This window comes from Telopea speciosissima, chromosome 9 (assembly GCF_018873765.1).
Source record: "Telopea speciosissima isolate NSW1024214 ecotype Mountain lineage chromosome 9, Tspe_v1, whole genome shotgun sequence".
NCBI classification, from domain to species: Eukaryota; Viridiplantae; Streptophyta; class Magnoliopsida; order Proteales; family Proteaceae; genus Telopea; species Telopea speciosissima.
In genome coordinates this window covers 51,839,247-51,866,294 of record NC_057924.1, presented here as the reverse complement: position 1 = coordinate 51,866,294, position 27,048 = coordinate 51,839,247, and the positions used below count along the sequence as shown (strand labels likewise).

Here is a 27,048-nt window from a genome sequence, read left to right as displayed (position 1 = left end):
GGTTTTTTTTCAAATGATCTACTTGTCTGAGTTTAAGCCAAATCTTATAAGCAGCTAAACAAGAAGATAGAAAGAAACAGACCAAGTTTTCCTTCACTCACAGTAAAGAATATGGTAGTTGCATAACGCTTAAAAGTAACTTTTGATTTTTTCAAAAGGATCCAGCAGCTAACTTTAGAAACAACATTGACCCTAGTCTTCTTCTTCTTCTTAAATGCCCTACTTTTGTCCTTCAAACGAGTGAAAAAATGGGTAAGTATTAGTCAAAGGTCCTCCGAGTCCAACCTCCCCTAAATTTCAAACCTAACTGATTTCTACCCCTAGGTACTAGAGCCAAACATTAGACAAGTAGACTTTGAAAAACAAAACCAAGTGATCGACTCACTCAATTTATGATACAAGCAGAAATGAAAAATGCACCTGAAGAAACTTGCAGTAATTTTTTCTTTTTTAAAATAGAGAAAATAAATACATAGAACTAGAAGTTTCAAAAATCCCTAACAAAGACATTCATAACATTTAGTAGAGCTCTTCAAACAAAAGATGAGTATCATAACATTTAGTAGAAGCTCTTCAAACAAAAGATGACTCATCTTAGGTGGTTTGATCCAGGCAGTGTTTGGAAAGCTTTGCACTTCGTGACACTGCTTAGCAGGATGGTACTTAAAGTCATCGAGAGAATATAAGTAGCTAGACTTTCCATCGCAGCGAGGCTTCGAAAAGTAGACACTGTTCAAGATTGGTCGGTGACAAACACTGTGACACCATTCAAGCTCTCCATTTCAACCCATTTCATCTTGGACAAATGCAGTTTGAATATAATGGACTTATCAGGATAAGATACGCACACCAATAAAAGCTCCCCCTTGAATTCGACAATGTGTTTAGCTCTCTGTTGATCACATCTCAGACAAGGAAGATTAGGTGGAAGCACAGGAAGGATACTCCAAGTATGATTCTGTGGATCAAATATCCCTATCAAATTATCAGAAAATTTACTCAAACAATAGAATAACCCATTACAGAAAACTGGACCATCGCCACAGCGAAATAATGCACCGCCATTATTTGGGTACTGAACAGTCGTCCCCTGGATGACAAATGCTAATAGAAACCCCTTTACTGTGCAACTCTTCATTAGCTCCAATTGCGAAAACTACACAGTCAGGGGATGTGGGTGCACAAGATAAAGCAACTCTCACAGTAGAAAATTGATAAATAATATAACAGGGAAGATCGATTATTGACTGGGTGAAGGGATTGTATAAGAAAATGCCATAGCCAAATGCAGAAAACAGAACCCATCCATCCTTGCTGCAGAGGATAAACGTGGCCTTTAGCTCAGGGATCTCATCAAAATAGAACTTGCCTTGTGAAGGGTCAAAGAACTTGATTAGACCATCTTCAGCTGGGGAGAACAAAAGCCATGGAGATTGGTTTACTACACAGAGTGAATGGGAAACATATTGCCATTTCTTACAAACACAGGAGAAGCGGACATTATCTTCGATGCATAGACAGGACACAATGAGCTCTAGGAGTTCTGTAGGAAGCTCAGACCAAGGCCGCAGCTCATCCACTCTTACCCTATATAGCATTGCATGAACAACAAACAATTGAACTTAGTTCACAATATCCTCAACATAAACCCCTTGATACATTGAATTCTATTGTAAACCCTCAGACTGCTTTCGCTTCGCACAAAACAGATTCTTCAATCCCAATATAAGGCCTCAGAACTCAAAACATATTAAACTCAAACTATGAGATTCAAAATCAAATTCTTTTTTGGGTAATTTACACGTACCACCCCTGAGGTTTGACGAAAGGATAATTTTAACCCCCCAGTTTTGAAAAATTCTGCGTACCCTCCTGAGGTTTGCAAACGGTAACAGGTAAGCCCATTCCGTCAGTTTATGACTAACACCATTAAAAATGCGATGTGAATTGTCGAAATTGCCCTAGCAAGAAACAAAAAAAAAAAAAAAAAAACCTGCAACTCATCTTCCCCAAATCGATTGAGGAAGATGAGTTGCAAGTATCCAAATACTCACAATTAAATAATAAGAAAGTCTATATCCATAACCATCACCATGGCTATACATACATTCAGGGAAAACCCCATTAAAATTGGGAGCTTCCAGCATTCCAGCGATGTCAAATCCATCTTACCCAAATCTTTTAGGGTTTGAAAAAGGGGAAGATGAGTTGGGCTTTCTTCTTGGGAATCATGAAGAAAGAGATGGATCCGAGTGAGAATCGTTTCTCTTATTTTTATTCAAGAACCTTAACCTGCAACTAAATCCCTTCTTCTTCCCTTGCACCTGAACCCATGAACTCCATTCTTCTTCCAGCATACCACATCTTGTTTCCCACTAGCATCAATCGCATAGAAGAAACCATCTTCTCCAAACGTTGCAGAGATCGGACCTTAAAATCGTGAATTCGTCAATTGAAGAAATGAAATCAGAAATCGAAGGGAAGTAAGGTGTGAGATGAACACCTATGGCGCGAGTGTTATGAAGAGGGCTCCGCTGAAAAAAAGCATCTTGTTACGGCTCAGATGCCAACCCGCCATCCCCATGGGAACAAAGAGGACGGACGCACGCAGCCAAGACGCCGAACTGAACGGCCCCAACCATTTCCTTCGAAGTTCAGATCACAGTAAACCTCATCAATAAGGGAACAGAAAAGATAAATGAAAGAATACAGGAAACACAAAGATGAAGAACCTAGCCTAGGGTTAGGGTTCTGACCTTTTCTATTGTTGTAAGTAGTTGATTTCTCGCTTTCATGCCAAGGCAGTATCGAACTGAAAGCAACAGGCGAGCTGAAGCTTTATATATGCAATATATACGAAACTGAACTGAAAGCTAGTGCGGCAACTAGAAAGACGTAAGTGCTGCCATTGAAGGCGAGGCATTGTCCACCAACAGGAGTGAAGGGTTAAAGGGGTGAAGAGGGTTCAGTTGCAGGTTAGAGTTCTTCAAGAATAAAAATAAGAGAAATGATTTGGGGAAGATGAGGGCAGTTTGGTCTCTTAATTTTAACACTGTTAGTCATGAACTGACGGAATGGGCTTATTTGTTACCGTTTGCAAACCTCAGGGGTACGCAGAATTTTCTAAAACTGGGGGTTAAAATTATCCTTTTGTCAAACCTCAGGGATGGTATGTGTAAATTACCTTTCTTTTTTAAACCCTAAATGCTTTGTTTTCGAATCTCTTTACAAAACCAATAAATTCTACAAAATGAAGCAAATACAGGAACAAGAAAAATCATAAAATACAAATATGAGATGGCATTTCAAACTTTAATTGTACCTGACTACAAAACTGGTCATTTTCTATCAGAAACCCTGAAACTTATTGAGTTAAAAGTGGCAAAAGATTGGAACTTACGGTTTCTCTATAGTACTTTCCCTTTTTCTTCCCGTCATGAAGAAAAACCTGATATGGGATGAGAAAATGAAGATGATGCAGAGAAGAAGTGGAGCCTTGCTCCTCAGGCTCTAATGTGTTAATCTGCAAGAGGAACCGCCAACAGGAACTCAAGAACCCGCCCACCTAGTTAAATTATTGGATATGAAAGAATGATCTAACTAGGTTTATTGTAATTCGGATTTTAGGGTAGGGGAATGACCACCCTACCCTGGTTTTTTGAAAAAACTCAAATCACTCCCTAGTTTAGACCTCAACATAACAAATTAGTCCTTACCGTTAGTTTTATGCTATTAAGTGATGATGTCAACCAGTTAAATAAATTTAAATTCCTAAACTACTCTTGACCAATGTTGAAGATGAAGGAAGGGTAGTATTGTAAATTTAATTCTAATGTTTTAGTACAAGGGTAAAATAGTCCTTTCACATCAATAACTAATAGCAGACTAACACTGTTATTGTAGAGGGGGTGATTTGAGTTTTTTCAAAAGCCAGGGGATGATCTGAGTTTCGTTTCAAAACCAGGGGGTGATGTATAATTTATCCAAAGTAAAATATCAATCAGAGAAAGCATTGAGTTTGAGCAAAGCTTCTCAATGTGTAATCCCAATGGACCCATCACCTAGGGTTGGAACGAATTTTTTTCCTCTCAAGTTCGTTGCCCGATATGGTTGTTCGGTTTCTTTAGGCGAAAATGACAACTTAACCTCACTCGGGCAGGGGGTTAGGTCATCATTTCCACTCCCCTTATGAGAGGAACCGAACAAGGAGCCTGAGAGGATAATGATCCGGGTTGGAATAGGGTCAAGTTGGGCCGGGCTTTTTAAAACCCAAGCCCAACTCTGAATCCCCTTAGCTAGGCCCAAGCTTGGCCAAGTCCTAATTTAAGACGAAAAAAAAATCTAATTTTGACCCGCCCTCAAGGTACGCCAGGGGCTGATCGACCACAAAGTCTCAACCATGGCCCATCCACACATTATGAGTCATAGCTGATCCAAACTGTTTTGGTCTACAAATAGATTTCCACAGTAGTAAACACCATTTGGTGGTATTGGTAATAGATCCCTTCCAAAATTTTGCATTAATAGTCAATTTTCTGACGAATGTAAATGGACACAAAAACAAGGTGAGATTAGAGTTTAGGGCAGATTTGATAAGAACCGACCACCCCACTTGTGATAATAAAGGGACTTTGGATAGGCTAAGATTTTGTGGACAGGGGGGTAGAAGCTAAGGTCTTGAGCTCACATGTTAAGTTTCAGTTTAATTTGACTTCCCAATATGGTTCGTGATCTCAGTATCAATTGGATCGAGATTGGATCGGCTGATATGGATTGGAATCATTCAAATTCAGGCAAATATGACACTTTTATTTCTGTTTTTATATTAAAAAAAAACTAATTTTTAACATTTTTACCCCTGTCCGTACAATTAGATCTGATCAGTATCAGAATCGATCTCAACCGATACTGATCCGATCTAACCAAAATCGGCCGATCTGATCCGATACCTCAAATCATGCTTCCCAATGACAGTTTAGGGTTACCAAAGGAGTGAATGTGATTGTCAAAGGGGTGAATGGACTGCATGGGAGGGTAAATGATTAAATATGAGGATAAAATCGACACATGGCCAACTTAGACTATTCCCTAAATATTCATCACTCTTTCATGTGAATAAAAAAAGGCGTCCATGGATTCTCATGATGGGTTCCTACCTACCGAATCTTTTGTCAATTATAATTGTCTTGAGGCTTTGAACTTAGTTCGGATTTTGTAAAACCAAAACCTAAAAAAATTTACGCTGATTGAAAATTTTTAACATTTTTGCTAAAATTATTATATAATAGGAAAATTTAAACTATTACATAGATAGGATGCACCATGGGTAGAGCACTAGAGCCTGCATAACAATTTTTGTTGGCCTTTTTTCAATTGTTGGATAGAGATAGAATTCCCTAGGATGTCATAGGTAAAGTTTAGTATTCCATCTCAACCATTTATCCCTTCCCTTTGAACACATGAAATGTTCAAACAATCTTCAAAGTTTTTTGGAAGTTGTGTCGAATTTTACTGACACTTATTCCTTTCATGTGATTGGACCAAATACATCTAGGCAGTTGGGCCGTTGAGGCTAAGAACTGAACACCTGTCGCATTCATCATTGGAAAATTTCTGCATAGAGACCATGTTTAAGCGCACCTTAGATAAGAGCTCCTTAGATTGGTTCTTCAAGCTTTTTGTTATTCAGTGTTATTTTATTTAGATTGCTAGAAACGAAGTGGTGATTGGGCTAGAAAAGCTTGATCCCACTTGGGTTTTAAAACAAATTGATATTTGGTTGGCCATTCTGGAGATTTACCCTCCCCCTATTGCATCCCACTTTGTAAGTCCAAGTATTGATGATGCGGTAGGTATAGCTAACTTTTCTTCTCTTCCTTATTTCAATTACCCTATTTTAATCTGTACAGGATACCAGAAATCCGAAGTAATCTCGGCAAGATGGTCTGGTATTTTTTTGCTAGATGGTAGATTTCTTTTGCTTACGGGAGGCTATGTTAAGAATTACAATGGTATTGATCCAGATGTGATTAGTATTAGAACATATCTTGATTTTTCAAGGAATTTGGGGTTGAGGATTAAAGAAGTGTGGTGCTCAATTCAACAGATCGCTGATCTTCTTCCATATCCAACTTCAAATCCTTGGCCTTGGTCTTTGCGAAAAGATCTATTGTATATAAACAACCTATGACCTGATATTTACTATACTTCTAAGGGAGACCCTTTTTGTTGTACTGTAATTAGCAACCTAGCTAAGTCAGCTCAGTGAGCTAGCTAAGTCAGCTCACTTAACTAGGTCACTGTACATGGTTTCTATTTAGTCGGTTAATATAATTTTATTTTCTAATAAAAAAATAATAATAATTTTGATGCTTGGAACTGGACCTATATATGTGTGGATATGTGCTACTCTACTTTGCCAACAAAAAAAAAAGGGGATATGTTCTACTCTAGCACTACATTTGGATGTCAAGAAAAGAAAAAAAGAAAAAAAGAAAAATTGAATTTGAAGAGAGAGACAGATACATAAAACAATCAATGCATCATCATGATTTTTATTTCTTTATTTTATTTTTCATTTACTTTTCTTTTCTTGGAATCCAAACGGAGCCTAGATGATAACTTTCTCTGACCATATGTAATGTATTAATCTTCTAGTGAATTTGATCTAGTCTAACAGCTGTAATTCTAGGAAGCTAAAGAGACTGACGCATACACCATATTTATGGGGCTGAAACAAAGTGAGCTATTTAGCTGAACAATGTTGCAGCTACTTGGATTCAATTAGGCTTCGTTTGGTTGCAAGGGGAATTAAAGGGAAGGCAACTGAAATTTTCAAACTTAAAATAGAATTTTTTGTAATCATTACTCTATATGATTATATTATTAACTCCAAATCATTCCATATTTGGTTATTTAATTCCACTTTACTTTGCATCCATTTTCCTTTGGTTTAAAAAGTAAAATAAAAATTACATGTAAAGTGTATCATTACTAAATATGATAAAAAATTTAAGTAGTTTAATACAATCACATGGCGTAATGATTACAAAAATTTCTCTTTTAAGCTTGTAAAATTTCACTTCCCTTCCCATTGATTTCCCTTGCAACCAAACATTGCCTTAAAGTAATTTTGTATATTTTTAATTTCCGAGATAGAAGACTGACTAGAAAAGTTATGCAATTGGCTACTTATTTTCTTATTTTGAGTTTCGATACAAATTCATAGAGGATTTGCAGTCATAATGGAAAACATATACTGATATACCTTTCAATAGTTGGTCTTATTGGTACCAACTCAAATTTTACGCGCACACACACACATACAAAATTACCCAATTATTTATGTCTTGGATTCATTGAAGGAAATCCATGTAAGTGAAAATTTATCATGAAGGGCAATTTGATCAATAAATAAACAATTCAAATGTTTTCAGTCCTAAGTTAACAGAGTGGGTTTACTTACTAATTCTTACTAATTATTTTGGAAAGCAAGGGAAGTACATGTAAATATCCAAAAATCATGGGTGAATTTGTAATTAAGCCTTACCTCAAGGGAGGTACATGTAAATTTTCCTTTTTTTTATTTTAAGTATACCCCTGTTTTCCCCATTTTCTCATTTGAAGTATCTACCTTTGGAAGAGTAATTTTAAGATTTTCTTAGTTTTCTATTTAATTCAATTTTTTTTTTTAGTGAAAACAGGCTATTTTGGGAGAAATAATTTCTAAAATACTTTATGATTTCCGAAAATTTTAAAAAAATGCATGTTATGTCCAACGTCATGCTAGATGTCCACTAATTTTAAAAAACTATTACCTATATTGTTTTCATTTAGAAATTTGTACAAATAATTTTCCAATCACTCTTTAATCTCCTCAACACTTACTAATACATTACATCTTCATTTTTAATACATCTAATATGATTGAAATCTCTACTCTTTCTTCCCCCCATTTTTACTAGTTTATAGATATTTTTCTCTAATCTCTTGTGCCTATTGTTATGGAGATCCTCATATTTCATAATCCATGCTTTCTCTACTGTTTTCTTTGTTTTATTTGGAGTAAAATTATAAATTTTTAAATCATCATTTTTAATCATTTGGCAAGTTTTAAAACTAGAGTTCTAATGGCTGCTTGAACTTCCTCACCCCACCACCAAGTTTCCCTATATAAATGTTGGGAGAATGTTTTCTGTGCCAGGGGCGCAGGCTCCGCCCAAACACATGGACGTGGGCACAATGACCACAGTACCCCCTTGTGTGGCAGGCCCATGTGTCTAGACGCAGCCTGTGCTGCGGCACAGAGAACATGAGCCCATAAATGTTACTTTCCTTTAAATTCGTCTAAAATATTTGTAGCTATACTTTTAATGTAAGTAGACATCACGTTCCACATCATAGTAGTGTCTCCATTGTTCAACTTTCCTATGTTATTTAATTTAGGGAAAAAGTTATCTGTCCGAGAGTGTGGCCTATGCCAGCACTCCCATGAGATAAGAGAGATAGATACATGGGAATGCTGGCATAGGCCACACTCCCGTACAAAAAACTGCTTCCCTTTAATTTATTTGTAAATGCCTTCAAGTTTTCTCTTTTTCAAGTTTCACTATATTATCTTGGGTGAATGAACTCACCATTCCTATGGTTCAGCATTTTAAAACGCACATCTATAACCATTAATCTATGTTGTGTGGTGATGCTCTCCCCTAGTATAACTTTACAATCTTTACATAAGAACCTATCAGTCCTTCTCTAACTAGAAAGAAGTCAATTTGGCTATTGTTTGCCCACTTTTGAAGGTTAGAAAAATGTTCTTCACTCTTTTCAAAACATGTGTTTACTATTGATAAATCATAAGCTGCAACAAGATCTAAAACTTAAGTCCCCTTGTTTCTATCCCCAAAACCATATCTTTTGCTATTTCTTAGCTGGGTATACTAGCGATATACCGTATGCTAACACCCTATGTGCCTATCTCTCTCTGCCACCCATTGAGGGGTAAGAGAGTCATTTCAAAGGGTGGAAGAGAGAGATACGCATAGGATGCTAACATACGTTATATCGCTAGCATACCTATCAATAGTCCTACCCCATTTCTATTATCCCTAGTATACTGAAGTTTATAGTCGTCTAATTCTTAAGTTATGTTAATTCTTCTTCTTATTATTACATCTATCAACTCCTAACTTTTTCTCTGTAAAGCTTCTATGTTCCACGACAGTAGTCTAATCCTATGTTTTTTACTTGACTTGTTTATCTTCACTCATCCATGGTGCAAGAACCCTTGCCCACTTGTTACCACAAGCAGGTGTCAAAGCGGTGTGTCACTTGTAGAGGAGGCCTACCTAACCCTTGCACACTTTCCACTACACTTGGCATATAGTGTGCAACACATCGCTTCCAAGGTATGCCCGAACATAAGGTCGAAAATTTATACTTCTAGAAACCATGCAAAATGGTTTGGTTAAAGTTTATGCAGTGCCGGCTAATGACCTGACACACCAACCCTCCATCATCCAAGCTTGGGACCAACAGCATAAATGTGGGAAACTCACCAATGAGGCAAGAAACAGACATTTTATGAGGAGAGAGAGCATTAGTTTGAGCCCCACGGCTCATTATGCAAGAGAATGTAAGATGAAATCTGCACTCCGTTTCCTGGGATCTCTCTATGCAACCTCTTTTATTTTTATTTTTTATTTTTATATATACATATATTGGGAGAAAGAATGCTACCTAGGCATGTGGAGGGGGGGGGGGGGGGGGGGGGGGGGGGGGGGGGGGGGGGGGGGGGGGGGGGGGGGGGGGGGGGGGGGGGGGGGGGGGGGGGGGGGGGGGGGGGGGGGGGGGGGGGGGGGGGGGGGGGGGGGGGGGGGGAGGGGGGGGGGGGGGGGGGGGGGGGGGGGGGGGGGGGGGGGGGGGGGGGGGGGGGGGGGGGGGGGGGGGGGGGGGGGGGGGGGGGGGGGGGGGGGGGGGGGGGGGGGGGGGGGGGGGGGGGGGGGGGGGGGGGGGGGGGGGGGGGGGGGGGGGGGGGGGGGGGGGGGGGGGGGGGGGGGGGGGGGGGGGGGGGGGGGGGGGGGGGGGGGGGGGGGGGGGGGGGGGGGGGGGGGGGGGGGGGGGGGGGGGGGGGGGGGGGGGGGGGGGGGGGGGGGGGGGGGGGGGGGGGGGGCTAGTAAAGGTACATGACCTAAGTGAGGGGGGGGGGGGGGAAATTTAAGGGGGGGGGGGGGGGGGGGGGGGGGGGGGGGGGGGGGGGGGGGGGGGGGGGGGGGGGGGGGGGGGGGGGGGGGGGGGGGGGAGGGGAGGAGGAGGGCGGGTGGGGTTTGTATTGTGTAAGGACTCCTCTTGTGGCTTAGAGAGGTTATCGTGAAGAGTTACGCTTTCGAAATGACCACCACAACCCCATGGAAAGGCATAAATTCCCAAGGGTACGGCAGTCATTCATGCATCCCTGAGTCTATGCTTAGGGGCAGTGACCCGCATGCGCCCATGTAGCATTCTCTTTCCCATACATTTGATACATACAAATACTATGCAATCATGCATTCACTTCTTTTTCAAAGAATTTACCTGTGTCCGAGTCCCAGCCAAATATCAAAAGCAGCAAGACAAGATGGGGGAGAACAAATATGATACTTGCATAATTCTTGAAAGTAGCATTGACCATACCATGAGGGGGCGAGGTCACTGGTGTCTTCAGTGAATTTTTATCCTCTCAATTACACTGCCCGTACTTGACCGTCAAGTACATCTAATAGAGGGAGGTGGACCCCACCTCGGACAGTGTGTTCGGGCAGGAGATAAGATAAGTCATTTCTGCCTCCTCTGTTAGATGTACTTGACTCAAGTACAGGCAGTGTAATTGAGAGGATAAAGATCCATCTTCAGTGTGTGTGTGTGTAACTGATTGCTACTAATCTCTGTGTGTGTTTGTGTGTGTGCAACTGATTGCAACACCCAGTTATTAAACCTAATGAATATTTGTTTCTTGTGTGTGTGTGTGCGCACGCGTGCACGTGCTTCTACCTATTAGAAAATAAATAGTCAAAGGTTTTCCAAAGTCCAACCTGCCCTAAATTTCAACCTGACAGATTCCTACACCCAGTTATTAAACCAAATAAATAGATAATTAGACTTAGGACAGCAAAACCAAGTGATCCACCCTCTCAATATATGATACAAGCATAAACCAAAATCTACTTAAAGCAACTTACAGTAAATTTTTCCTTCCACAAAAAAAAGAAAGAGAGAAAATAGATACATAGAACCACGAGTTTCAGAAATCCCTTATCAATACATGCATGACATTTAGTAAAGCTTTTCAAACAAAAGATGACATCTCCTAAAGGATTCTCCAACAGCAATAGAGCAACCATTGCCATTTTAAATCTCCTGCTAATACTACAACTTCAGATAAAATAACCTGACAGAAATATTATCAAACTTGGTGAAGTGATTGAATAGAAGTGTTCTTACCAAAAAAAAAAAAAGATTGAATAGAAGTGTTCTTACCCAAAAAAAAAAAGATTGAATAGAAGTGTCAGTCCAAAATAGTATTAGGTCCAAGAGGCCTGAATTTGAAACCTAAGAAATTACAGCCCCAGTTAAACTGGTCGGTTTTCTACAGTTATTGTCCCCTTTCATTGGACCAACCACAACAGTGTCAGCTCTCAATTCTGCAGATCAATAGGCAAGGCCAGTCTGTGCTCAAGCATAATTTACAAAATCAAGATGAATTGTGAGGGAAAGGTCAGCCTAGGAAAGACTAGCCTTCAATAACTAAGTAATCATCTGATCTCCATCTCGTAATGTTCTTGATACTGCTTAAACCAAAATTCATATTCATCTAATGGTGATGGGTTTTCAAAACTGACAAACAATAACTGCTGGTTATAACTGCCATGCGGCAGTTTGGTTAGCACTCAAAACTTCATGGATGTGGTCCCATCATCCTTTATTACCTCAGTGTTAATCTCTAATCCTGCTAACTTTACAACAAATCAGAGAAATTCTTTGAAAATAGTTTAAAAAGTTGGATCAGTTTAAAAATTAGGAGCCATGAAAAACAAAAGGAATATACCAATCTATTTGACAAGTGGCCAGTTCAGAGCATATTCCAATCTATCCAATCATTAGAATAACCATATCCTCTTCCATGTTAGAGAGTTAGCTGAATCATTGCATTGCTGCTTGTTCTGGGCAGTGTTTAAAACAAAATTATATAAAATATGCAAAGCAATTGAAGCAGCATTGAGAGGCTCCTTTCCTTTCTAATCCCAAACAGACAGCAAATAATATGTAATTACAATTGACTCGGTTGCACCTACTTCAATACTAAATGCACCATACGGTCTTTCATATCATGTAGAGAACAATATGCTCCTTACAGACATAATGGAAGAGCATAAGGTCCACCAAGAACAGATGAAGGTACAGCATCGAACAACTGTTACTGAACCCCACCATCCCCAACCTCACTCTACCCCCTCCGCCTCCCCGGGGGTAAAATGGAATAAAGCTCACTAATGGCAACCTAACAGCATATAACTTAAGTCTCCAAATCTTTGTTTACTCTATGAGGATAGTTCTGGAGCAGATGATTTACAGTTTCACCTCACATCCCTTAGAGTTTGTACTACACAATCTAAAAAAAAAAACAAAAATCTATAGTATGGAATAATGCAATCACTTCTTAAAGTTCTCTTTTTGAAGGATCTACCTGTCTGAGTCTCACCCAAATCTCATAGGCAGCAAGACAAGAAAATAGGGAGGAAGAATATGGAACATGCATAGTGCTTAAAAGTAACTCTGCTTTCAACTTTTCAAGGGTCCAGCAGCTAATTCTAAATAAGTGGTGGAGGGCCGATAGGGACGAAAGGAATTCCAGAGTTGCAGGGGAGAGAAGAGCGCACAAGAAGAAGGGAGTGGGGCAAAAAGAATATCGCACAAGCACTTTTGGCCACGCAGGCACTCACAAAAACTTCACTATTCCATTCTTCAAATCTGAAATTTCATCCTAACACAAGCTATTTAAAAGAAGAAAATCCAACTAACAAAGGAAACCTATCAAACTTCAAGGAAACAATCTCCTAAGATTCCTAACAACCTCTAACACTTGCATATCCCACTTTCTAAAATTGACTGAATAAAATATTATCTACCTAAATAAATAAATTCCTAATATCCTACTGGACCCGGTTTATCTTCATCTAGATACCCAACTAGGTTTCGGTTGATCCAAGGTAGTGCACTTGCATCAATTCCCCCAGTGTTGAGAAAATCTCATCCACGAGTTTTGTACAACAAAAGAATTAAAAGCTCACAAGCGGGAGTTATAGGTTCCATTTTTGCAACTTAAAGAAAATCCAAAATATGAAGCTTTGGAGGTGCATCCATGGCGGGAAAATCATGGGGAAGGACGAACTCATGATGAGGAACAACTTTCACAGCACTAGATTCTGTCGTTACCTGATCCACAATCTTCTCGTCTTCCATTGCCACTATTTGTTGCTCTGGTTGAGGCTGTATCACCGGTGCTGCCTCTATTGGCTTGGAACAAAAATCATCAACTAATCCATGAAGAATGAATGTTTGGGGCATGTTAAAAGGATGTAGGGTGCACAAGTTTCTGTCACGATCAATGATGCCTTTTCGTTCTTCCAACCAATCTTGACCTTACGCCGAGGAGAATCCAACACTTCACAATATGCAGCGTCACAATAATAAGAAATGGAGAATTCGACGAATACATAATCCTCAGAGTGAATAATCATCTGGTTGTTCTTCGATAACATCTATACTATAGATCGTGAGACGAAATTGTTGCTTTGCTCTTCACCAATAAACAACATAACAAGTTAATGTAGTCCTAGATAGGTAGGAGACCTACTAGGAGCCAAACAACCGGATCAAATAACAAAAGGGGCTGCTAGTTCGAATGGACAGCACTAGGATTTAGGTCAATTCCTAGGGTTTGGGTTGGATATTGGGAAAGGGGTTTATAGGGTATTAATGGGCAGGCCTAGGGGGTCAATATGGTATAAAAAGGTTAGGGTTTGGATGAGTTTTGAAATTCTGCAATTCTGGACAGAATTGAGTTGCAGGTTTTGGGCTTTAATGGAGTTAGGGTTTATGGGATTCAAACCAAAAATAAAGGGGATCAATTGGGGGAAAGGATTAGAGAATTAGAAGAAGAATTTTGGAGTCAAACTTACTAGAGATTCCACTGGCAGCAAGCTTCGACAGTTGTGAAGGATAAAGCCACCTTCGAATTTGAAGAAGATCCTCCCAGCCGTCACGGCGTAAGGAGTCAACCGGATTCCACCAGTCCATTTCCACCTTGATAGAACCACAAGGATGCACACTCACAAGGAGCACAAGAGCAGCAACAATGGCAACCAACAAGCAAAAGCTTTTTTCATTAATCAAATTCGTGTACAATGCTGGCCTCCCTTACAAACTTATATAGAAGACTCAAAAATAGACTTAGACACTAAAAAGGAATGGCCTAATCATATCCCTAACCTATTATAGGTAATTTAAATTGACTAGGAAACTAAAATACTAAAGGAAATAGACTCAAAACATGGCTGGACTTATAGAGTCCTAATCCAGCCCAAGTTACATCACATGACCACTTAAGTTGTCACATGACCACTTAACCAAGTCACATGAACACTTAAATTGAACCAATTGGATGCAACCAATTTGAACCGGTTCAATTAGAAAACATAAAAATAAACTAAGTATTGGGTTAATCCCTTATGCAACCTATGCACCCCTAATTTAGGCTCATTAAAGTGGCCTAATACATAGAAAACCCTTAGGAACAAAGGCCCAACATGTATATAACCCAACCCTAGGCCTATTTCTAAAGAAATAAGCCAATATCTATGATGAACCTGCATCAACTCTCTCCAACTTGAAAAAATTCGTCATCGAATTTTGCAATGATGAGGGGGAATCAACATGTGATCAGCAACTTTAACCATCCCCAAACAAAATTCCGATGAGGCAGGAACATTGGGGATAAAGTCTTCAATGCGTTAAGCTTTCTCTTCGAAGAACCATGGTGGCATAACAAACTCTATGTGTTCTGCCTGTGAATCAGCAGCAACAATCAATGTCTCGTCTATAGAGCCTTCAGTGTTAGCAACCTTCTCATCTAATGCATGAGACACAAGCTCCACCTCTTCAAGAGCAGCATCTTGAAGGTCATTTTTTTCCTTTGGAATGCTCTCAATCAGCTTTTCATCTTCTACTGGTTCAGCCTTATCTACATTGGTTTCTTCAACATAGATCACTTCAGTAGGATCTTCTGTTGGTGTATCTGCCAATGGTGAAACTTCAAACACAGTCGATGCCACTTGCGTTTGAGTTGACATGTTCGGCAGTCCCTGTGGCTGTACAGTCGATGTGGTCACCTTTGGTTGTAACCCTTTTAGAGTAAATAAATGGTATAGACTGTGTCGATCAGGTAGGACACACGAGTTGTTTTCAGGTTCAATCCAACCTTGTCGCTCGTCCAACCAATCACCACCTACTGCAATAAAACTCTTTGAATGTGGTACCGGCTGACACCAAGCACCATCATGGTATAAAGAACACCCAAATTCAACACAGACCTTACATGTAGACATGATGCAAATCTCTCCTGATTGGGACAACATATCCACCACGGATTATGAAATAATGTTGTTACGTCGCCTCTCATCAACAATTAATATGGTTGTGCTCCCATTGGGTAGACGAATTCGGGTCTTAAAAACGAATGGAGGTGGGTCTTTCGAAGCTTGGTTGGAGCTTCCCTCCGCCATAGCTTTGATACCAATTAATGTAGTCCTAGATAGGTAGGAGACCTACTAGGAGCCAAACAACCAGATCAAATAACAAAAGGGGCTGCTGGTTCAAATGGACAGCACTAGGATTTAGGTCAATTCCTAGGGTTTGGGTTGGATATTGGGAAAGGGGTTTATAGGGTATTAATGGGCAGGTCTAGGGGGTCAATATGGTATAAAAAGGTTAGGGTTTGGATGAGTTTTGAAATTCTGCAATTCTGGACAGAATTGAGTTGCAGGTTTTAGGCTTTAATGGAGTTAGGGTTTATGGGATTCAAACCAAAAATAAAGGGGATCAATTGGGGGAAAGGATTAGAGGATTAGAAGAAGAATTTTGGCGTCAAACTTACTAGAGATTCCACTGGCAGCAAGCTTCAACAATTGTGAAGGATAAAGCCACCTTCGAATTTGAAGAAGATCCTCCCAGCCGTCATGGCGTAAGGAGTCAACCGGATTCCACCAGTCCCTTTCCACCTTGATAGAACCACAAGGATGCACACTCACAAGGAGCACAAGAGCAGCAACAATGGCAGCCAACAAGCAAAAGCTTTTTTCATTAATCAAATTCGTGTACAATGCTGGCCTCCCTTACAAACTTATATAGAAGACTCAAAAATAGACTTAAACACTAAAAAGGAATGGCCTAATCCTATCCCTAACCTATTATAGGTAATTTAAATTGACTAGGAAACTAAAATACTAAAGGAAATAGACTCAAAACATGGCTGGACTTATAGAGTCCTAATCCAGCCCAACTTACATCACATGACCACTTAAGTTGTCACATAACCACTTAACCAAGTCATATGATCACTTAAATTGAACCAATTGGATGCTGCATCCAATTTGAACCGGTTCAATTAGAAAACATAAAAATAAACTAAGTATTGGGCTAATCCCTTATGCAACCTATGTACCCCTAATTTAGGCTCATTAAAATGGCCTAATACATAGAAAATCCTTAGGAACAAAGGCCCAACATGTATATAACCCAACCCTAGGCCTATTTCTAGAGAAATAAGCCAGTATCTATGATGAACCTGAATCACAAGCTTTCCATTGGGTAATCAAACTCTGAACTTGAACACAAAAGAATCCATCGCTATGGGCCCAAACAACCAAGATGAGACTCAAATCAAGGAGTAATGAGAAATCCCGTAATTAGGTCAAGCGTATTTGTGTATGACAATAATAGTAGAATTTGTAATTAAGTTGAAGTTCCTAAGAAGGTGGTAGAACCGTAATATGGAAATTCAACAAGAAACACAAGATGGTTGCGACATATAAGAGGATAGGGGCACACTAGGAATAACAAAAGAATTAATGGCAAAAAGTTAATAAAGAGGAGATGGAGTAGTAAATATGGAGATGGGTAAGGGAATTAATTGAATCAAGTGAGGTACGGGTATATTAGGAAATAAAATAAAAAGGGTAGACAGAAGTCGTAGAAAAAGGGGGTCATAGTGGGACTTATCGTTAAAACCATGGGGAGGAGTAGAAGTCGAGTTGGAGTCCTCTTCTACCAGCGAATAGTCAGCAGAGAAAGGAGTAGTTCGACTTCCATTTGGATGCTGGTCTTCGATTTCAACAAGGAGATTTCGACTAGAGTTGAGCTCGGAGTAGCGATGTAAGCTTCTGAAACCAAAGACCAAGTATGAGTTATTTCTCACGTCTGTCTCTCGCTATTTCTTCTTCCTTTTTTTTCTCTGGTTCAATACCTCTCACCCACTCTGATCTTCTTTTTTGTTTTTTTGGCTTTTAGCAGAACCCTAAAACAAAGGAGTTCAATTGAAGTCAGGGGAAAGGCAGTGGAGGACGGAGAAGGTGGTTTTGGGTTTCTGGTTTGGGTTGGGTCAGATACTAGGGTATGGGGCTTCAAAGGAGTCGAAGAAATGGAGTAGGGTTGGTGGATGCAGTAGGAATCGATGGGATTTTTCTTTTTTAATCGATGAACCTGGAGGAGTCGAAAAGGTGGGTTTGGGAATCGGGGGGAGGTAGGGTTGTGTGGCAATTGTGCGATGGGTACTGCAAAAGTCGACCTCAAACTAGGGAAACTAGCGAGAAATCAATTGTAGACAGGATCAACACAACAAGGAAGACCAAATTGGATAACTGAAACTTTTATTGCTTCTTTTTTTTTTTTTTTGGTTTACATATGAAGGAGAACACAAAAAGAGAGAAAAAAAAAAAAGAGAAAAAGAAGGAAGGGATATCGAAGCGAGGACAGGATCGGCTCTCTCAGCCCATCATCCTCTCATCCACGGTCTCTCACCGTTGTCGCGTCTCACAGCTTCAATCATAACTCTTTTCTCTTCAATCTCTGTCCTTCTCTGCTCAGCCTCATACTCTTATTTATAATAACCCAATTACAAAGCAACCCAGTCCTAATCTAATTAAGAAACTAAATAAATCTAGAAAAGGAATCTACTAATTCATAAAACCCAAAAAATAGAAACTTCTTATAAAATCTAGCTGCCATACATCAAAATAGAAACTTCTATTTTAGAAAACAAAATAAAAATAATAACAAACTAAAATTAGTTCAAAGAAATAGAAACTTAAGCCTACTTTCTAAATATGAAAATAGAAACTAAACTTCGGCAGCATTAGGATAGAAGCTTTCTCCACTTGATGGGCCCACAAGATCTTCCAAAAAGCATCCCCAAACAAGGCAAATATGGGCTGTGACACCGTTCGTGTGAACAGTGTTTGGTCTTTTTTCTTCATATTTTGATCTACATCAATGGGGCTGCGGTTTGCTGTGGGTTTCAGTGGGCTCTTTTTTTTTTTACAGCTCCCGGTAAAAGAACAGAGATGGTGTTAAAGGGAATGAGAGAGATTGATGGGGAAGGAGATGGATCCTTCAGCTCTGATACCAAATTGATAGAGGGCTGGTGGGGATGAAGGGAATTTCAGAGTCCCAGAGGAGAGATGAGTGCACAAGAAGAAAGTTGTGGGGGAAGAAGGAGATCGCACAAGTACTTTTGGCCACACAGGCACTCACAAACACTTCACTATTCCATTCTTCAAATCTGAAATTTCATCCTAATACAAGCTATTTAATAGAAGAAAATCCAAATCACAAAGGAAACCTATCAAACTTGGAAACAAACTCTAACAAGGAAACAATCTTCTAAGATTTCTAACCAACTCTAACACTTGCAAACATATACCCCTTTCTTAAATTGACTGAATAAAATATTATCTACCTAAAAAAAATAAATTCCTAATATCCTACTAGACCCAAGACTCAAACTGGACCCAGTTCCTCTCCATATGGATACCCAACTGGGTTTGGGTTGATCCAAGGTAGTGCACCTGCATCCATAAGGTATTGACTTTACCTGTATTTTATACACCTGGCTACATTCTTGCTGGTTTTTCCATTAGAAAAGTGCCAGGTAAAACAAGATATCTAAATAAACTAACCATGATGAGGCTGGTTCACTGGTGTACAGTTCAAATGGGAGGTTGAATTGAGATGGCATTGTGACATTAAAACACACACACACACACATGTCTTAACCACTTCCCATGTGTTGTGAACAAACAAAAAGGTTTCTAGCCGTAGAAAAATAAATAACAAACTAAGATAAGATATAACTACTTTGAAGCCCACTATTTGCATATTTATTCAACTTGACCTGCAAATTTCCGTTTCAATAAAAAAAAAAAACTCAAAGGCTCTTCACTTGTCCTTCAAATGAATGAATAAACGGGCAGGATGTTAGTCACAGATTCTGCATATTCCAATCTGTCTGAAATTTCACCTAACTGATCGCTACATCGAATTTTTAGACCTAACGACTAAATAATTAGACTTTGAAAACCTTAACCAAGTGTTTGATGTATACTCAATTTCTGACACAAGCATCAACCAAATTCCACCTGAAGACCCTTACAATAACTTTTTACTTTTTACAAAAGAAAAAACACAGAATTAGAAGTTTCAGAAATCCCTTGTAAAGAAATGCATAACATTAAAGGATCTCTTCAAACAAAAGATGACTCATCTTAGGTGGTTCGATCCAAGCAGCCTTTGGAATTTTTCGTGCCTCATGCCACTGCTTAGCAGGATGGTACAAACAGTCCTCCAGAGAATATAAGTAGCTAGACTTCCCGCGGTAACGTTGCTTCGAAAAGTAGACACTGTTCCTTGATACACTTGGGACATCAGTCACTGAAAGAGAAGAGAGAGAGCTGACAAACACTGTTACACCATTCAAGCTGTCCATTTCAACCCATTTCATATTGGTCAAATCCAGTTTGAATATAAAGGGCTTATCAGGATAAGATACAGACACCAATAAAAGCTTCCCCTTGAATTCGACTAGGTGTTTAGCCCTCTGTTGATCAATGCTCAGATTAGGTGAAGGCACAGGAAGGATACTCCAAGTATGTTTCTGTGGATCAAATACCCCTACCAAATTATCAGAAGATTCACTCAAACAATAGAATAACCCATTACAGAAAACTGGACCATCCCCACAACAAAATATGGCACCATCAGTATTTTGGTACTTAACATTCGTCCACTTTGCATCCCCTGGATGATACACGCAGATAAAAACCCCTTGACGGTGAATATCATAATTCCCAATTGCGAATACTACCGAGTCAGGGGATGTGGGCGCACAAGATAAAGCAAATTTAAATTTACTCCCAAAAAACCATATTGGTAAACTACAGTCAAAGGGAAGGTCGATTCTTGACTTGGTGAAGGGATTCAATAAGAACAAGCTAGTGGCCAATTCACAAAATAGCACCCATCCATCCTTGCTGCATTGAATAAATGCATTCCTTAGCTCTGTTTCTTCAAAATAGAACTTGCCCTGTGAAGGGTCAAAGTACTTGATTATCCCACCTTTCCTGCCACCTATCGATGGGGAGAACAAAAGCCAAGGAGATTGGTTTACTACACGGAGTGAACGGTATTTCTTACAAACACAGGACAAGCGGACATTATCTTCGACGCAGAGATGGGACACAATAAGCTCCAGCAGTTCTATTGGAAGGTCAGACCAAGGCCGCAGCTCATCCACTCGAACCCTATGCAGCATTCTATGGACAACAAAACAATTCAAATTTGTTCATAAACCCTGGAATACTTCTATCTATAATTAGACATTGATATAAATTGAAATATATTGTAAGCCCTCAGATCATAAACCCTGGAATACTTCTATCTATAATTAGACATTGATATAAATTGAAATATATTGTAAGCCCTCAGACTAAAACAGAATAAAAATCAAATTCTCCGAACCCTAAATACTTTTCTTTTGAAGTCTGACATACAAACATGAGATTGCATTTCAAACTCTAAACGTTCTAAACCTAAACATAGGAACCCATTAAGACATTAAAATGCTCGTTTTCTACCAGAAATCATGAAACTTGTTAAGAGTTAAAAGTAGCAAAAGATTGGAACTTATTTCAAACCCAACAAGCAGTCACAAAAAAGAATAACTTAGTAGAAGAACTTACGACTTCTCCATCTCACTTGTCCTGTTTCTTCCCGGCATGAAAAAAAAACTGATAGGGAGTGTGTGAAGATGATTATTTTCCTGTAGGGTATAACTACTTTTTTAGAGGAAGAAGCGTGTAGCATTTCATATGGAAGAACTGGGGCGTCGATCTACTGAAATCCTTTCCTCTTCTGGCTTCTGGACCAAGGTCTTAATCGGTTTGGTTTCTAAACTAATATAAACAAGAGGGACTGTTCTCCGCATGGGAGCGCAGGTGCCATGCTCGCACGGCAGGCAATGAAAGTGCACGTTGTGGCACATTGGGGAGCCGAATTTTCGCCATTGATAGGGGTGAGGCATTCATTTCGGCACCCCACCAAACTCGTCTCGGGACGTCGCCTTGCATCTCCTATAAACAATTCTGTTTAAGGTTTCTATTAGATTTTGCGCTTTGTTTTTTTTGGGGGATAGAGTTGTCTTTTTCTCCAATATGGGGTAGGAGAGAGATAGACTCGTGGAGTGCTAACGTAGGCCACACTCCCGGACAGAGTTCTTTTTCTTTTTTTTCTTCTCAAAAAAAAAATCTGTCGGGCATGTGGCTTAAGCCAGCAAATCCATTTTCACTTTTTTTTGGCAAAAAGAACTTAATCTGGGAGTGTGGTCTAAGCCAGCACACCCATGAGTCTCTCTCTCTTTCTCTCTCATCCCCCCATGAAAAGACACATTTGCCCATTGTTTTGAAGAGAAGATAAATAAAATCATGAGAGTACTGGCATAGGCAACACTCTCAAACAAAAACTACTTCCCTTTTTCTTTATGAAAAGAAAATAAAATATTAAAAGAGAGATATTTCATCGTTCAAAGTTCCAGAGGGGCTGACATTGATAGTTTTCACTATTAGCCGAAAGAAGTCCATGATCGTGTGTTTGTGAATGGCTCCAAAATCATATCTTATATAACCTAAGAAGAGTCCCAAAATTGAATATCAGTCCATCCTAAGCTAAAAGTTACTCTTAGTCCTTTAAGAAGGCCTTTAGCTTTAGCCTCGATAAGATTATTTGTCAAAATAGTATCCAACTCTATCCAAAAAAAAAACGCTCTGATACAAAAGAGTGAGCAGAAATACTACATTGATTTGTTAGAAGGGATTTATCCTCATAAGTGAACGGGGATAGTCTCATGTCAAAGATCCAATGTTTAATATTTATCCAAAATCACCTTCGGATTAGGTGTCACATTCGACATAACAACATGATTCTTTCGCTTCTAAATAAAGTAGGAAGTAATAGGAAACACACTAAAAACCCATTTGCAAGTTAGTTTTGACAAAAACAGAGAGTCAAAGAGATCAAGAAAGAGAGACCAAATTGAATTGTGAGTGAGATATTCAGTTCTCAAACCTAATGGGCCACCAGTCCAAATTCTTTTAATGAAATCAAAAGAGAAAAGAACATGCCAAGATGTTTCAAGGTGGTTCTTACAATAGGAAATTATCGCCCCCAGTACTGGGGGCTGTGCTATGCGCATCGTGCAGCCCAGCACCACCCGTGTGTGCACAGTGGCTCCCCAGTACTGGGGACGATAAGGACCCTTCTTACAATAAGAACAGCAGGGATCCAAATCTATCCATCTCCACAGAATTGCTCTGACAGGAATACTGGAGCACTCTCCAAATGTGAAGTTTAAATTTAGGGTGGATATTGAATTTGCAAAAGAAATTCATCCATTTGGACGAGAAGGGGGATGTGATTGATCCCTCTAGAAGGGGTAAAGAGGAGAGACATATGTCCCTGTTGCGTGTGAAAATCTCCGATGCTTGGTTCGCCCACGGATGAGCCTGCAAAGACCAAGTGATGAGCACAAGAGAGCCGGTGTGGCTCCGGCCTAGGACTCTCCGATGCTAAAGTTAGATCACCAATGCAAACAGCATAACTGCGTAGTGAAAAGCAAGATGAGGAATGGTGCTCCATACCTGGGTATTTATAGAGTGAGGATGAGATGAGGCGGTTGGGAGAGTCCTAGTATGGTAGGAGTCCTTCTTTCGAAAGGTTCTCTTGCGTAGAGCGGAGTGGAAAGCTATTTTCGGGGTCGGGCTCTTATTAAGGTAAGAGTCCATGTAGAGTGTGATTCCGTGTTGCGCTGGGATCGTGGCTCGATCCTTATCCCGTGATTCTCGGGATGCGCTGATGTGGCCCGGAGATCCCCGGTGGGGCGCTATGGCAGCTTCAGTGGAGGAGGGCTCGGCCTCGGAGGTCGGCTTAGGAGGGCGGCATGGTAGGTCGGCCTTGGCCGTCACCTCGGCCTGGGAGGTCGGCCCGAGAGGTTGGTTTCGGCAGTAAGCTCGGCCAGGAGTTTATGGCTGACTTGTATGAGCTCGGCTTAGAGCTCGGCCTCAGACACCGGATAGCTTGCTCGAGTCTGGCTCTGTCAGGTGACTTATCGAAGACGGGGTCGGCCCGATTTCCTGCTCGGCTCAATTCGGTTCTCGGACTGAGGTCAGGTCGGCCATGTGACAACCTCTGATAGGTGGGGTGTTTTATGCCTCATCAGTCCCTAAATAAAAACATTGTTGCTTGTTTAGTGGTGAAATGATCATTGTTAGAAGATGACATCACCACCGGTCATGCGCTGGAGATAAAAGGAATTTTAATAATTTCACAGATTAAAGATGAAGAGATGTAGGTAGAGAGGAGATTCACATTCCAAGAATTAGAAGAGAGAAAGTCACTGGCCTATGCATTAGGATTATGATTTGGATTCAAGGATGGGAAAAAACTCATTAGATTATTAGGAAGTCAAGGACCAGAACAAAAGAGAGTGTCCTAACCAAATCCTCTTTTTCAAAAAAACCCATTTGGTGGAAAAGGGGAATAATACTAGCAATACTATTCCAGGTCCACGAACCCTTCTTAGCAAAGTCTTGGCCCATAGGGATTCCTCTTCATTTATTAGTCTCCATTCCATTTCATCAATACTTTGTTTTGAGTAGTTGAATCTCTCAAACTCAATCTACCAAGGTTTTTAGAAGATTAAATAGTATTCCAAGAAATTAAGCGCAATTTCTTCAATAGATCCTTCCTTATTCCAAAATCGTAAGAAAACAGAGTCAATGCTGCGAAACATTTAGCAGGGAATGCAAAACATGACATAAGATACGCAAGGATGGCAGCTAGCACAAATTGGGTTATGATCTTACGTCCAACATAAGAGAGCATATTTGTCTTTCAACAAGAGAGACAGGTGTTGATTCGGTTAACAATATGTTGTAACTCTGGAGCTTTGGACCTGGCAAAACAGATTTGTACCTCATAAGACATTTCTTTAATACCAAGAACCGAGGTAAGGTGGCTTCTGTCATCCACAGGGACAATGCGTCTGAAGAAAGCCCAACTCTTATCAAACTTGATATGGATTCAATTGGGTTAATTCATCAGCAATAACTTAACCATGGTTTGTTGGTTGCATGGTAAAATGGCGTGAAAGCAAAGGGTTAAATAGTAAATTAGGAAGCAAAGAGTAAATAACCTTTAAGCCTGACTAGAAAATTAATGCAGTTGTTGAAGATATTCATTTGATTTTATTTGAATTTTTAAAAGTTTTTTTTTTTTTTTTTTTGTTTTTTGGGGAATGGTTTCATACACGGTCGTGTATGAAACCGTGTATTTGAAAGGGTGGGAGTTTCAAGACATTAATTAATGGGTGAGTATTTATGACTTTTCCAACTTTTTGTGAGAGTCCCTCTCACATACACGGTTTACACGACCGTGTACAAAACCTTCCCCCCCCCCCCTTTTTTTTTTTAATGTTTATATCTTCTTTTTATACCACATTCGTCCAAGGGTGTTAATTTGAAGCCGAAGAAACTGAACCCAATTGTTAAGCCAAAAGCGATATTTTTTCTTGTCTTGTTCCCTGCCCGGTACAGTGGTCCAATTCCTCTCCTAGGGAGGTGGAAATGACATTTTAACCTCCCTTGAGCAGTGTGTTTAGGCAAGGGGTTAGGTCCCTATGAGAGGAACTGGATCACTATATCGGGCAGAGAACAGGAGACGATAATGATCCATATCCATTACTATTCAGTTCAATTTGATTCTACATATTATTAGAAAATAAAATGGGAAAAAAAACTCTGTCCAGGAGTGTGGCCTACGTTAGCACTCCCATGAGTCTATCTCTCTCCTCTCCATATAAAAAGATACTTCTGCCCCCTTTTTTTGAGGAGGAGAGAGATAAACACATGAGAGTGTTGGCATAGGTCACACTCTCGAACAGAAAACTACTTTCCTAAAAAAAATTAATAAATTCAATTTTGATTTTGAATCTATAAATCGATGGTTCTAAATGGTTCCATACTTGAGTCATTGAATGTCAAAAATTGACATCTAGCCATCTAGGTAATAAGAACTATATCAAGGGTACATCTCTATGGGTTCTAAACTCGCTGTGATTGGATGCTTATTTTCTTTATTTCACCCGCCCCTGTGTCTGAACGCAGAGGTAGCACACCGCATGCACCCAGGTAGCGTTTTTTCTTCATTATTTTTTTAACAATAGCTGGCCTTACTTGTACGTGAACAGTCCAACTGTTCTAAAATGTAACATGAAATTAAATCATATGATCATTTCGGTGCACCAATTGCAACAGGTTCAATTCTTATTTTGCATATTGAAAGGCTAGACCAGTTTGGTTCCGATAATGCTTGTCTGGTGGGTCAATCTGAAGGTGACAAGGTTACAAGGTTACAAAATTTTATAAGGCACAACAAACTGGAGAAAAAAGAAAGACATATCCAGTGCACAAGGCTTCTCTTCCATAGTGGGGTTAGGGAAGGGTCATTATATACGCAACCTCACCCCCGCTTCACAGAGAGGCTGTTTCATGACTCAAACCTAAGTAATTCTCTCCCTTTTGTATCCGAAATTCATTCCTCTATTCTTTATGGGTTGTCGTCAATAACAACAATAACTCTCACACATGATAGCTTGGTTAGCACTCAAAAGTTAAAGGACATATCAGAGCAATTTTTTAATTTCTAGTTCAATATATAATCTATCATTTTATGTAAAATAGGTTGAGAAAATTACATGTACCCCCCAAATGTTTGTAACAATATCAAATCACCCCCTTAGTTTCAATATTTCAAAAAACACCCTAATGACTAACGGTGTTAGTAAACTGTTAGTTTTGTAAGTAAAAAGATTGTTGTACCCTTTTAGTTAAGTTAGTATTTTAAATTCCCATTTTACCCTTATTCTACTTCTTCTCCTCAAAACCCCCAAAAAAGAGTTAGGGTTTTGAGGAGAGTTGCAGGTCCGGCGATTTGAAGAGGACAACCCAAGCGCAGTGGAGTTCCTCTGGCCCTAGCACCCTCCGGTGAAGGTAAGTTCAGAACTTACCCAAATCCTCTCTCTCTCTCTCTTCTTATTACTTATGAGCATCCCAATCGGCCATGTCCGAATGCATTAGATGCAATAAACATACTGCTATGTTTTCTATAATCCCAATCGGCCATGTTCGAATGCATTTTAGGGCTTAACCATATTATTGTGTTTTCCATAATCCTAATCGGCCATGCCCAAATGCATTAGATGCGTTATGCTGTGTTTTTCCAAATCCCAAATGGTCATGTCCGAATGGTCTTTATGTCAATTTTTTATGTGAGCTTTTTGAAAACTAGCTTATTGAAGACAGAACTAATGTGGGAGCAGAGCATATATTCATGCTAAGTAGAACTTTTTGA

General features: G+C 39.8%; 2 protein-coding genes and 2 long non-coding RNA genes across 8 annotated transcripts in view; 2 read left to right on the top strand and 2 right to left on the bottom strand.

Annotated features, from left to right (window-relative positions):
- LOC122639909 (F-box/kelch-repeat protein At1g57790-like) overlaps positions 1 to 21,046 on the bottom strand; it is a 62,106-nt gene extending 41,060 nt beyond the window's left edge. Inside the window, exons 1-2 of one of the 4 annotated variants that reach the window (XM_043832952.1) lie at positions 21,010 to 21,046; positions 1,146 to 1,651 (exon numbers count right to left, since the gene is read on the bottom strand). In XM_043832952.1, coding sequence (XP_043688887.1) covers positions 1,146 to 1,598 — 453 coding nt within the window. In that variant the 5' untranslated portion in view covers positions 1,599 to 1,651; positions 21,010 to 21,046. Of the gene's footprint in view, positions 1 to 1,145; positions 1,652 to 3,400; positions 3,450 to 3,476; positions 3,508 to 21,009 lie in introns of those variants that run through there. The other 3 variants (XM_043832950.1, XM_043832951.1, XM_043832949.1) reach the window with 3 other exon arrangements.
- LOC122639912 lies at positions 856 to 20,359 on the top strand. Its single transcript, XR_006329598.1, has 2 exons — positions 856 to 924; positions 20,209 to 20,359. It is a non-coding gene; the product is annotated as an uncharacterized LOC122639912 (long non-coding RNA).
- LOC122639914 lies at positions 11,276 to 19,867 on the top strand. Its single transcript, XR_006329599.1, has 2 exons — positions 11,276 to 11,313; positions 19,826 to 19,867. It is a non-coding gene; the product is annotated as an uncharacterized LOC122639914 (long non-coding RNA).
- Positions 19,767 to 27,048, bottom strand: part of LOC122639910 (F-box/kelch-repeat protein At1g57790-like) — a 36,034-nt gene continuing 28,752 nt past the window's right edge. Inside the window, exons 3-4 of one of the 2 annotated variants that reach the window (XM_043832955.1) lie at positions 21,327 to 21,347; positions 19,767 to 20,888 (exon numbers count right to left, since the gene is read on the bottom strand). In XM_043832955.1, the coding sequence (XP_043688890.1) occupies positions 19,820 to 20,888; positions 21,327 to 21,347 (1,090 nt within the window). In that variant the 3' untranslated portion in view covers positions 19,767 to 19,819. Of the gene's footprint in view, positions 20,889 to 21,326; positions 21,486 to 27,048 lie in introns of those variants that run through there. The other variant, XM_043832954.1, reaches the window with a different exon arrangement.